The sequence below is a fragment of the Larus michahellis genome, chromosome 4, assembly GCF_964199755.1.
Source record: "Larus michahellis chromosome 4, bLarMic1.1, whole genome shotgun sequence".
NCBI lineage: Eukaryota > Metazoa > Chordata > Aves > Charadriiformes > Laridae > Larus > Larus michahellis.
The window spans coordinates 54,717,413-54,731,297 of record NC_133899.1 but is presented as its reverse complement, the minus strand read 5'-3'; the positions used below and the strand labels follow the sequence as shown (position 1 = coordinate 54,731,297).

Below are 13,885 nucleotides of genomic sequence, written 5' to 3'. Positions count from 1 at the left end.
CAGATGAGATGTAAATTATGGAATATCATATTTTCAGTATAGTTTTGGTTCAGTCACATCTCTGAAGTGAAAGCGTCATTTACATATTAGTGCACTTGAACATTTACTATTAGTACTATGTTTTATGTAGTGAAGCAGTGCCAAGCATTGACATTAAAAATAATATGCTAAAAAATACAGGGATTAAAATGAGACCAGGGTACAAGAGCCCAAGCCAAAAAGGACATAGCTTGAAGGGGGTGGGGGAATCTTGTTAGAGAACTAAAATAGCAGCAGTATTTTTAATTTCACAGAGAATATGAACGCTGTTTAAAACGAGGACGGGCATGTTTACTTTTAAGACAATGAAATCTGAAGTCTTAACTGTCTGTGAATAGGTGATAAGAAATGAGTGTCTCGTTATCATGCTTCTGGCTGTCCTGTGAGATCTGTTAACATCCCCAGGAATTCTAGGAATTTCTTTACTCTTCATTTGTTATGCTTGAAGGTTTCTAAACATTTGGAATAACGGCTAAATTAAGATAATGCATTTTTTCTTTCACTGTTCTATCATCTGTTCATTGCAGCCCATAGACATCCGTGTTATCTGCTAGTATCTATGTATAAAATAAATGTTTCTTGCTGAGCAGGATTGCTGATGCTAGAGACTTGATTAGAGCTGGGTATTCAAATGTATGCATAGTTGTAGTCTATTAATCTAAACCATCGTGGGAGACTAGGGAATTAAATCTATGTGCTGGTTTGGGGTAATGTGGATGTCAGACCATCTGATGAACTATAGCTTTCGTTGTTTCTGTGGGCTACTTTTCAAAACTGAATGTGTTTCTTTTTTTTTTTTTTTCAGTTTTTCATTCATCAGTGTAGAGACTGCCCTCTGCCGTGCTCTTCACCTAAAATAGAATTTAGGTCTTGTCAGCAGTAGGAGTTGCTCACAAGTGTTCAAAAGGCATTAAACTGTGTCGGAGGCTTATTGGTGATACAGATGGCAAAATAGAAACAAAAGTTAAATACTATGTTACTGAATTTTAAAATATGCTTAAATGACTGTGGCAAAAGTCTGAAGTTTTTGTTTATATATGTGATTCTTAGCAATAAGCTTCTTGAAGCCTACTCTGATTTGTTTCTGTTGTCATTGCCTCTCCCCAACACATCTGTAGTCTCCCCAGCTGAAACTTTATTCTCCCCTCCTGTCTACTTTTCATTTGGTCTAAAAAGTTGAAAATAAACAATGCTGATGTGTAAGTGGTAGTGTGTATTTAAAGCAAAGGGAGTTGTGGCATATAAGATGTTTATCCTTAGTGTTTTCAACAAATATTTTTAATCTCAGTCGATTTTGGAACCATTTTAATTATTTATGTAACTGAGAAAAACATTTCTACTGCAGTGGAAAGTCAGATTTGTTAAGACTAAAGCAAGCTTCTTGTGCACTGGTTCTGCTTGACATGTGCTATCACTTTTAACTGATTAAAGTGTCTCATTATTGAGGTACTAATCAAGGAAGATTGCTAGTAATAGAGCGTGCAACCTGTGTTTTTTGCAGAGAGATTGGTAAGAATTTAAATAAAATTTAAGTGTTCCTCCGTCTTCATATGACTGCTATGTTATTTTTTTATGAAAATCAGCCTGTTCAGTTTCTTAAAGTTTAGATCATGCTTATTCTAAGGGGGCATTAATTTCTTTAGACCTAACAGAGATAAAATATGTTACTAAAAGTAATCTGCACTGGTGTATCCTACGTATCTCTTCAACTGGTTTCCTCACCTGAATCACTGAGGGTGTATGTTTTCTAATGATTGATGTAAATAGAACAGTTGAAGTGCTGTACTAGAGACTTTTTATTGGTGGCACCGCAGCTGCTTATTGAGAGGTTTTAGCCATGTGCTGACCAAGCTTGATAGAACTCACAAAAAGTGGTTTTTTTTTTTTTTCACCTCTGCATTTAGGTAACAGTCTCTGTTTCTAACAGGGCTGGAAGACAGGCTGCCAGGTCTCAAAATCTGGGGAGAAGCAGCAGAGCGAGCTGAGGAGCATCGTGGCATGGCTGGCATGTGATGTAAGTCCTGCAGCTCCTGGCCTGAGTGTGTGGGAGCTGACAAAGCTGCTTCCGTGGGAGCCAGCAGTGCTGCGATCTGGTCTGGTGGGGAAATGCTGATCCCTACAAATGGGGGGCTGCAGCTGCTGCCCGGGGGAGCCCTGGCACCAGAGGAGCTGAAGAGGGGGGAAAATATCACCTCCCTGGGCCAACTGAGTGACCAGCCGCTATTTTGGACATTTGGCAACGAAGAAAGAGTACTTTGAATAGTGATAACAGTTAAAAATCTTGCATTTCTGCTTTTAATTTTGAGGCAGCAAGAATTGTTTATCCAAACTCCATTGTCTGTTGCACTAGGTAATTAAATTAAACATAGCCTCTTTTAGAAATATATGTAGTATATGATACGACTAAAAGTTGCAAGAGTGACTGAAACAAGAATAGGGGGTTGTATTGCACTGAATATTTATATAAAACAATCTTTGGATGTGCCTTAGAAAGCAGTTTATGCTTCTGCAGTCAAATAGGTTAAAATTCACACAGTCATTTGTCATGTGCAAATATACAGTGAAATTATGTGATACACTCTGTGTGTGTCGTCATTTCACATAGTTTGTACACGAAAATTACAAAAGTATCTTGCATATATTTTACTGCAAAGATGCAGTTGCTGAAGAGAGGTCCAAGTGATGTGGCTGTTCATTGACATGATGTATGCTCTAATTGATCCATGTTTTTTCATGGAAAACATTATGTTCGTATCTGTTCTGTAGGTAGTAGCCCTTTTTCTTTTGAAGTTGATAGACTGGGCCGGCTCTTGAGCTGTGAGACTTTTGGTTGTTGCCACTGCATCAACAGATAAACAAGCCTAATAAAATTGAAAGTGTTTTAAATAGACCACAGTTCTTAAATGTAATACCAGTGCGATTCAAACATACGCTTACAATTTCCCATGTTTACATGTTGAAAAATCTGTTTGTACAATTCATAATAGTGGAATCTAACCTTAGCATCTGAATTTTCAGTTACTCTGTGCTTTAGGGTTGCAAGTTATCATTGTTACTGCTCTTGTACAAATGTAATTTAGAAAGCACTAACAGTGAAAATCACTTCCCTTTTGAGGGTTTTGCCCTTTGCCTCGCACATTTAAGTGAGCATGGAATGTTAAAACCTCTTGGCATGTCTGAAGGCCCTTTGAAATACACATGTTGAACTGAGTTTCTGTGCTTGACAGGTTTTATAATGAACTCTGGTCTGAAATTATTAGAAATAAGAGTCAGCTGGATGTTAAAGGAAGAGTTTTCTTCCAAAACCAAGTCTATGCTAGAGCTCCTAATTAGAGAAAATAATATGAAATATTGTAGATTTAAAAAAAACCAAACAAACTATACCAGAAGTCACAGTCTTGAACGTGTTGCAGAGTTAGTGTAAAAATGATTTTTTTTCTATTACAGAATTTTTTAAATCAAGAAAAATAGTATCAAGTTGTCATAGGTTTTGTAACTTTTATTCACTTTTGAAAACATCAGGCTGCCCCAGTCTGTACCAGGTATTTCAGGTATTATTAATCTCCATAGGAGATATCTGTGAAGTATTGTCTCCTGTAAACTTAAATCTTTAACTCTCATCAAGTAGTGGTTAATTTTATGCTGTGCAGCATGGTTTGTGTTGTGTTTTCCTTTAGGTAATTGGCTTCCAAATCTCCTAATCTGTCAGGTTCACTGGAATACTGTTGAAGAAACAAATGATGCTTGGGAGATGACGCAGGGAAAGCTGGGAATTTTTTTTTTCCTACACTGAGCTTCCATTTGTGGAATTACTCACAAGTTTTACTTTGTTATTTTGTGATTTTTATGATTTAGGTTTTGCTTGCTTAGAAATCTGAGTAAAAATACCAGAAGACCTACTGTTTATGTGAGCCATTAATTACGTGGTAGAGATCTCGAGCATAATTTTATACTAAGCATACTTAGTAATTCAGATATCAGGAAGCATCTCGTATGTGATTTTAATCTAACTTTTAATTCACTCCAGCAACCTGGAATTCCTCCTCCAGTTGTTTTTAATGAATATTTTAATATACCATGTCTGTCATGGTATATGACTTTCAGATGATGATAAATCCTTTGCACAGTGCATGATGTTAAATATGTATTTCTTGTGTTTATAATATAATTACAGATGTAGGTTGGGTTTTTGTACTCTCAACTGTGCCAAAACTAATGAAATTCAGTTGGAGGTGAGCGCTGAATTCCCTTGCAGTCATTCAGAATTTGCAGCTTTAATGAATTTTAAAAAGGGAACTATCAAGTCTAATCATACTTCTGGCATTGAAAGAATTTTAAACACCACTAAAATGTAACGCAAAACCTCAGCCTTCAGAAAATGTCATTTTTGCTCTTTGGAAGTTGCTGAAGCAAAACAAATTTAATCTTACTGTACAGAATTTAGTTGTTAAAGCAATTAGAATTGCTATGCATACCAGCCACAGTCCCCAGGAAGCAAGTGAAAACATAAACCACCTTACAGCACTTCTGTTTGTCCCTGTCAGTATGTGTTTTATACTAGCATCTGTCTTGCACACCAAGATGATTGCATTTGTGTATGTTTATTCTTTGACAGAGCTTTTGGGGGCTGTGCTTTGGTTAGTGTCTTGAGGGTGGTTAAAGGAATGATAGAAGCCTGACACTGTTAGAGGTCAGTATGAAGAATGATGTGTGCCTTGCGATATACAGTATTTTTGAGAATAGTAAGTAGAGTTAGTAAGACAGTAGTTGTATTTTTTCTTTAATTTTGCTGTTTTGAACTTGAACCAGAAATATGGCTTGTTTGCTGTACCTCACAGGGAAATTCTTGTGTGATCAGGGTGACTGAAGTGCCCTTTCTCAATAGCTGTACTTACATTAGGAGTTTATTCAAGCCCTCCTCTCTAGGGCAAAAATTTGAATAGTTAAAAGTGATCTGCGAAGAAGAGACTCTCGCAGGTGCTCTCCAGGACCATATCAGTAAGACTTGTGATATGAAGTTGGACATAAACCTGCTTTATTTGGAAAGATCTACATGTCATGTGGAAACACTAAGGTTCCCCTGTTAGATATCAGCAGTTCAAAGGAAGACGGTCAAAGTCACAATTTAACCCTATTAAACTTTGAGCAACCAAACCCTGTGTAACACAGGGAGACTTGTACATATCTGAAGAGTATAAAAACTGCTTATACCAAGTTGTACAGTGGAAAAGAATTCTGTTAATTCCAAATATTATTTTATATATTTTACATATGATGTAGTAAAATCAGTATTGTTGAGTATGTCTGTAAATTTTCCTCCTCAGTATAAGAATTAATGTAACAAAATAAGCTCCTCTTGGCCTGAAAAGCTGCCTTATTGGATGATGCACAACTTGCAATGAGCAGACTTAGTGTAACAACCTTCCCTTCTTGTTGTTATGTTGGGATTTTTAAAATTGCGAAAGAAACCTTCAGAAAGAAAAGTCAAGAAAAACGTTTCTGAAATAATTCATCATAGGACTTTTGATGCCATGCCTATTGGTTAGAATGAAATTTTCTGTTCCTGGTGCCTGCCTCAAGCTGAATCTTAATTTTAACCTCAGCTACACTACACCTGAACTTGAAGACTGAGTTAACATTTTATCAGTGTAATAATTTACATTTTAAATTCCTTAGGGCCATTGTAGAGAGGGACTTCAGAGCTGATCTCATTTTTTTCCTTATGTGCTTATTTCATTTGTTGTGCTTGGGCAGTAGCATTTTTCCAAAACTGTTGGGAGATGAGAATTCATGATGTCCGAAGCAGACTTGAGAAAGCAGAAAGAAGAGTGGGCTTAGGTTTGGAAGAGGTCACTCACTATCAGAGGTTCTTTGATTAAAGGAAGTTGTTCAGCATTCCAGATTTGCAGTGCGCCTATGCTTTTATGGATTACCAACCAGTTATATCTGTGGGGGTCGGGTTTTTCTGGAGTTGGTTTGATATTTTGGTAACATCAAATTTTAAGCTGTCTGATAAGTGATAGTTTGTATAATCTTTTGTATTATCTGTGAGTGATTACTTTGCCTGTACTGCTTATTGCTTGCTTCAGAGACATCTAACTTTCTAGGATATCAAAAATATTCTTCATCTAAACTTCTCCTAAAAAATCTCTTAAATTTTAACGCTATTTTTCTGAATATTGCTATTAAGGTGTGACTGCAGGACAACTCTAATTTCTTGTAACTTTTGTTTCTTTCTTAACTGACTTAACTCAGATCTCAAATGCTGAAAGTGAGCAGCTATTATCACAGGTCACTTAAATGTCTTTCTTACTCTGTTCCAAGAATTTATATGCCCTTTGCATCTTGCATGGAGCTTATACTGAAAATGTAAGCAATGTTACTAATGGTTGCCTATTACTAATATTTACCTCAGACTATATATTTATTTCTCTGGTCTTCAGTGCTTACACATGGTTGAGTGTTACGATGGTATCTTTAAAGTTGCATTTTACTACTTGCATATCCTCAGATAGTGTTTTTGACTTGTTTAGTGCTGAGTAAATGGATATTATTCATTCCCTCACATTTTTTCGACACCTTTTAGTTGTACCATATGGACTGAGGAATGCGAGTTTTCTTTCAGCTTGTCAGAGTGGAAAATAGATGAATGTAACTTTCAGAAGGCTCAGTCTTCAGACAAACTATGGCCAGTATGATGCAGATGAAAGAGAATTTGAATTATATTGCACCCACAGTTAAATTAGTGTTCTTTGCAATTTTATTGTACCCAATGAGTCTTCCTTATTATGGGATTGGTATTTCTGTACAGTGAATCTGCCTTTACAGAATGGGAGATGTGGCCGCCTGAGCAAAAATCGTTTTGCTAAATTGTTATCTGCCTTCCTCTGAATTTGAGAGACCACTTTTTGATACGGTATAACCCTGTCTGAATGCTAACTTTATGTGACTTTATTCTTTGAAAAGCTGTTCTTTTTAAGTTGGGCACTAACTAAGTTTTACAACACCAATTAATTGTGTGGTACTTGCAGTGCTAGCCCCACTACTGTGCAGACTTTGGGCTTTTTTTGTTGCCTGAATTTTTTCTGAATGTGGGAATGTTGAGCATTGAAATAATCTTTACATATCAGTGCAGTGCAATTAAGTATCTTTTAAAGGCAAACCCCCCACTTTTTACTACCATAGAAATGCTTTAATATTTACTTCTTGGAAGATTTTGGTAATAACTGGTAGTAGTGGCTAGACAGGAAACAAGTGAAGAAAATTTGTTTGGTGTTGCTGTATGTATACTGCTCCTTATGAAAAAGAAAAGCTGTACTTATTTAGAATTGCAAGCTGGCAGAAACTTGTGTAGGAGTTTCTGTTGCTGTTCTTCCAAAACAGTACTATTGATATTTAATTTTCAACTTAATTACAACATAAGCACCCTTACCTTCCTACTCCAAACATAAACATTTCGTTTAAGAACATTGGTTGTTTGGTTTTTTTAATCTTGTTTCTTCCAGTCTATAATAAAACTTTGAGATATCTTCTAGTATTTCCTTCTACTAAATTAAAAAAAATATTAAAAGGAACTTGAAAAATTAAGTGTATTGGTAATACTGTACATAATTACTAATTTTATGACCTTTTGATTGGACATATTGAAGATAACGTATCGTTGGCTTTGTGATACAGAAGTACAATGTGGTATAAAACACATTGTTATGTGTATTATATTTAAAAGCCAAGTGGTTATATTTATCAGGACACTTAAGTTCTTTAGACTGAATCATCAGGAATGAGAAGACAGATTAATGTGTAATGAGTATAGTGGAATATCACTACTTGACTGTGGAAATGAATGATTGTTCTCCGTCAAATCTATACCTGTGTACGCCCACACAAGGATTTTTACTCTTTTATTTAGTCCTTTCTGCTATAATGCATACCTATAGGAAATAATAAGGGTAGCTGCTAACCAGAACTGTCCAACCCTTATCCTAGGACTTTATCCCTACTTGGAATTGTGTAAGTGCAGTGCCAGACTGCTTTAGATGGTTATCTTTTGGAAAAACTCTATGCCAGACCTGTCTTCTCTAAACTTGTGAAGCAAGTTTTACATAAAAATGCCTCAACTTATGAATAATAAATGCAAATATCTTTACCTGTGTTTAAGTTATTAAACTTCTTGTGAACATGCTGTTTATAACAGGTTATTCATATTTAGTATTTATAGGATTATAAGGATGTTGGACTTCTTAAGAATGAAAGGATAAGTTACAATTGAGTGGGAACTTTCAAGAAAACTGCTGGTTTGCAATTGTGTGTGTTTAGTGCAGAATTTCCACTGCTTTGACCAGTAAATGTAAGAGACTTCAGCACTAGTTTGGACAGTACTCTTTTTCTATTGTTGGCACTTGAAGTTTACTAAAACGTGTGAAACAGATTTGTGAGGGTTCTGTAGTTCTTAGTAGGGGAAGAAGCACTGTGTAAATGTGGGGCAAAAGTTCTATTTTTCTGATGCCTGGGGACCAGGAGAACTGTCTTAGGTGTTTTCTTATTAATGCAGTTATTCACTAGCTTTTTTTTTTTTATATCTTTCATTAGGTTTTCTTCCTGGATGTTTCTTCAACTATCTTGTGATGGAAAGGAAATATTTTTGAAGTTATAATGGATTTTACGCAACATCATAACAAAAACTGGCCTAATATCAGCATTTCTGTTTGAAGAGAATAAGCATAATTACAAATAATCATGACAACTTCTCATATGAATGGACACATCACAGAAGATTCTGACAGTGAAGCAAAAAATGTGGATCTTGCATCTTCTGAGGAACCTCAGAAGCACAGAGAAATGGCTGTTGATTGCCCTGGGGATTTGGGCTCTAGGATGATGCCCATGCGGCGGAGCGCTCAACTTGAGCGAATCCGTCAACAGCAAGAGGATATAAGGCGCAGACGGGAAGAAGAGGGAAAGAAACAAGAACTGGACCTTACTGCTTCCATGAGGCTAAAGAAATTAGCACAAATTCCTCCTAAAACTGGAATAGATAATCCAATATTTGACACAGAGGAAGGAATTGTTTTAGAGAGTCCTCATTATACTGTGAAGACACTAGGTAGGTAAAATGCAATGAATAGACTAATGGAGAAAATAATTAGTTGATATTAATGTTCTTTGAGGCTCCTGAAAACCTAATTTAGCTAATTCTTCCTATACAGATTTAAAGTCTTCTAGTCCTTTGGATTTGTGGTGGTTTGGGGTTTTTTATTAGTCAAGCATCGGGCTACGTACCTCAGCAAGTGGCTTTTCAAAATTGATCCCTTTGGGGAACAATTATCTACCCTGTAGATAACTAATGAATTCAGTGGATGTCTCCATCCTATTCAGGCTGGAGAAAACCATGCAAGTAATACCCAATTTTATTATGGTTGATGAAGCACAGACCAGAATAAGCCGTGAATAAACACTTACTGTCATTTAAAATCAAAACACAAGGTTTTTTTAATATTTTAAGAGAAGCATGTTGGTGGTTTATTATTCTGTCTGTCTTGCATTGTCAATTGTCACCTAATATAATTTACATTTTCTCTTAAAGCTTGTAGTGAAATCTGCATTGATAGCAAAAATCTGCTTACCTTGGCACTTAGACGTTGATGAAAATATAATATTTGTAATCTTCGAAGAAACAGATTCTAAAATTCTTAATTTCATAGCTGTCACTGGTTTAACTGTGCTTGTGCAGAAAAAGTTCCTAACCTTTCTTTCTAAAACATAAGTATCTATTTATCTAAAATGTGGTGTGTCACTGGAGTGAAAAAGAGGCACTGGGAATTTGTAGGAGTTCAGTTCAGATTTCCAGACTTATACCTGCTCAAAGATACAGACTGCTTTAAAAAGGTGCCTTTTTTTGCACTGCAGTAAAGATTCTTGCTATTCTTCCCTATTGGCTGGTAGTTGAGAATACAGAGTGAAAAACAGCTATTGAATTGCGAATTTTTTTTTTTCTTCGTGTTTAATATTTGTGTGCCCGAGCAACATTTCTGCTAAAGACACGGCTCTATCCCCTAACCTCTGGTAATCCTTATTGTATTGTCAGTTATGAATAAGGCAGGTGTACCTTGTTTTAGTTCAGGACTTGTTGGCTTCTGTACAAGAGATCTCCTTGTAAGAAGCAGATTCTATATTTAACTTCATTAAGTGTTAGGTATTTGATTGTGAAATTCTCTTCTTGGAGGGAACACAAAGCAGAAGATGCAAAGATTGACGTCAAACAGTAGAAGTGACTTCTGTTGGGACTTGCTTAGCCACAGTGGCTAAAAGCTCTGAAAACTGACTACACAAGGAATGGGAAATTGGAACTATGGAAGGGAGGAAAGAGTGGCTTGGAATTAGAAAGCTGAGGCTAGGTTTCATGCCAGAGATGCTGAGAACTAAGAGGGAGGGCTAGGTGGAAACCAATGGGCAAAGAAGCTAGGTATGGAAGCTGGTAGGAATGAAAAACGGGTCTGGCAAGCTTGAGGACCAGTAAGGAGCTAGGATAGACTGAAGCTGTTTGATCAGGAGAGGCAATGGTGGAGAAACTACTGCGATGACAAAAGGCATTTTGAAAATCTCTGTGTGGGGATGAAACGGGTACAGGCTGTGGGTGAAGCTGAGAGATTGTCAGAGACAGACAGTATTTGTGGAAAACCGGAAGGAAGGAAGTAGGTTTGGCTCAGCAAGAAGAGAATGGTGGAAATCAGTGTGAATGGAAGCTAGGATTGGGTAAATACTTGATGTAAGAAGAAAAGCACCAAACACTGGAGACAAGAATATAGAGGTGTGTATGTGGAAGGAGACAGATTAGGAAATAGCAATATATGGTATAAGATGCATCTTGAAGGAAAATGACTAGATGAGTTTGTCCACAAGGACAAACTCCTCTTCACTTTTGTAATTGAAGCTTGGGTCTTATCATTGTTCTGCTGTCAGCATATTTCCGTAAAAACACAGTAGTAAATTGCATGATTTAACTAAAGCTATTCCCCTCAGTGTTTGAATACCATGAAAATCAGAAACTAATGATGTCTTTCTCTACTCCGAATTGCAGTAAATAAGGCTTAAAAGTATGTGCATAGAGCAGAAGTATTGACTAGCTTGCTGAGTGAATATCGTCTGTTCTTTGAGCTAGAAAGGCAAGAAGCTTTAGGAGATAGAAGTAGACTAAATAATGATATATCTGTATATGCACCAGAGAGCTGAGTTAGGGCATCACAGGCATCTGTTTCAATTAGAGAAGTCATAACATAATACTGACAGGCATACAAACATACTGCCATTACTTCTTTGCTAGACAGAATTATAGTAACAATTTGGATTAGGTAGATTTAAGAAGAAAGGATTTATAATCCTGTTGGAGTGGTACTTTCAATTATATTCAGCCATGGTGTTGAGTTGTTGCAAACTTTAAAAAAAGTTCTAAATGAAATGCTGTGATCTTTTAACCTATATAGTCCATAAAGAATCTCAGTTCAGTCATTGGTGCTGTCAAAAACTAAGTCATAATTTTCAAATTAACAAAGTGCTTCTGCAGCAACTTGGCCTCTTCCAAAGTTTTCCTCCACTATTAAGCATATCCTTTTTTCCAGTTTCTGGATTAATCGTTCTAACATCTGACACTTCTGCTGAATTTCAAAAGAATAAATTTTTTTTTATTCTGAAAGCGGTCCCTGATTAGTATCAGGGTTAGGTATGTTGCCTTATGCCTCTCTATATATACACATACGAAATAATATGGTTTCATAGAGAGGATTTGAGTCCGTTATCGTTAATACTTCTGCTTTTTTATTGTATACCTGAATTGGAGAGGCCAGATTTTTTTAAAACTTACACAACTTTTTGGTCTCCAAGAAACTTGCTAGCCTGTGACATTGTCCAAAATGTAACTGCTAGTATGTGAAATTTTTTGCAGTTTGTCTTATTTGGTTATACTGAATTTCTGATCTACACTGCCTCTCACTCTTCCCATCTTTCCACGTTTGCTGTCCAGGTAAGAGTGCTTAGTCACTTTCACAAATCCCTAAGCTTTGTTAGGAGAACCCTGAATAAACCTGGGCAGGTGCTAGTGAATTATAGAGATGTTGAACTGCTCTTCAGTCTTTTAAAAAAAAAAAAAAAGTTATTTTAATTTTGCTTTTTTTGTGGGGTGGGTTTTTGTGTGTGTTAATCCGTAGAGCCTCTACTAAAGATATGTGCTTTAAATAAGAATATTGACCTTTTTGTCTGTATTTTTAGTTTTGAAAATATTTCAAAAGTGCCAAAGTTAAATTTGGCAGATCTTCGCCAAGCCTTTTATCTTTTCATCTTAAAAAAAAAAAAGCAGACTAGATTAGAAAAATTGGCTTTTATTTATAAAAATAAACCAGGACACTTAGTCAAAACAATTTTAAAGGGCATGTTTGTTATCAAAACAGCACATGATTTAGACAGCTGTCTTAATGGAAATAACTTTCTGCGCACCTAGAACATGTGCATATAAGCATTTAATTGGCTTTTTCACAGCAGTATACTTTTATGAAATGCAGAAAATGTTTTGTTTGCTACAGTTCGTTGAGTTAATTTAGTTAATTCAGTTAAATGAGTAACTGACAGTTCGTGTAAGTAAACCTTTTGTGGCTACAGTGATTTATTTTTATTTTTGGGGGGGGAAAAGCTGCCTATTTTTTTGTTTTTATACCTTGGGCAAAACTTTAACTTTTATAAATACTTTATAAATATAAATAAACTTTTAGATATAGTTTTGGATAAAACAATACTTTTCTTAGCCCTGTGATTCAAGTAATATATGGAGCATTAGAGTGCTAATACCAGCACATAGAGTACTCTAGAGATCTATAAAAACACTTGGGAATTAAGATATTGGTGCTGACATATAATAAAGCAAATTATATCTCTTAAGTCTGCTGTTTGTAACTTTTTGTTTAAGTTGATAAACAGCAACTAGTTTCTCTTCTTCTTTTTCTAATCTAACATGTTAAGCTGTGACCATGGGTCCTCCCCCGCAGTTGCATACTTTTGCCCCGGCAGTCTTTTGATTAATGCGTATATCGCACAGTGCTCAGTCACATTCCAGCCATTTCATAGCCTAATGGAAAAAAGACTGCAACACTTCCTGAAAAAGAAGACTTAAAAAAAAAAAAATTATAGTCGATTGCTAATTGATCTGCGATTAAAAAATGGACTTGTTCTGCAAAAGAACCCTGACATTTTTCTGTGAGTAAATACAGATGTTAGTCTTTTACTGAACTTTTTTTTCTCAAGACAACCCTTTCAATAGGAAATGTTTAGAGATGGAGTCTTTTGTTAGCTGGCATTTCTTTAAGAAAACCCAAAACAACAAACATCCAAAACTAAGCGGAAAAAATCCTCACCAAAATCTATCTGTGATTTAGAATTCAGAAACAGGAACCTAGAGAGAGAGTGAGACATGAGTAAAGCCAGATTTCTATGTGGTTTTGTGTGTATGGTTTTTTTTAATTAAACAAGTGACTGAGAAATGGATTGCTAGCTTTGTGGGAATATTTAATTTCACTCCTTTCAAGCATTATTTCTCTTTTAGAATTGTGGTGAGGGACATATTTGTTTGCTGTTTCATGGTTCGCATTTGGTATAGGTCTTTTATTTCCAGCACAGATGAAGATGAAGATTCAGAGTAGAAGGGAGTTATACCAGGAGGAGATTACTGTGGTAGTTTGTAAGAAAGGGTGACATAGAAGGAACTACCAAAGTGCAGAACAGAGAATATGTAGAGGTGTCTAGAAAGAGTACATGTTTTTATCTTTTTGTTTTAGATATAGATTTCTATCTTCCTATATGTATA

General features: G+C 35.9%; 1 protein-coding gene across 3 annotated transcripts in view; it reads left to right on the top strand.

Annotated features, from left to right (window-relative positions):
• Positions 1 to 13,885, top strand: part of PALS1 (protein associated with LIN7 1, MAGUK p55 family member) — a 57,136-nt gene that overhangs the window by 19,743 nt on the left and 23,508 nt on the right. The window contains exons 2-3 of one of the 3 annotated variants that reach the window (XM_074584909.1): positions 1,967 to 2,053; positions 8,629 to 9,142. In XM_074584909.1, coding sequence (XP_074441010.1) covers positions 8,776 to 9,142 — 367 coding nt within the window. In that variant the 5' untranslated portion in view covers positions 1,967 to 2,053; positions 8,629 to 8,775. Of the gene's footprint in view, positions 1 to 1,943; positions 2,054 to 8,628; positions 9,143 to 13,885 lie in introns of all 3 variants that reach the window. The other 2 variants (XM_074584910.1, XM_074584911.1) reach the window with 2 other exon arrangements.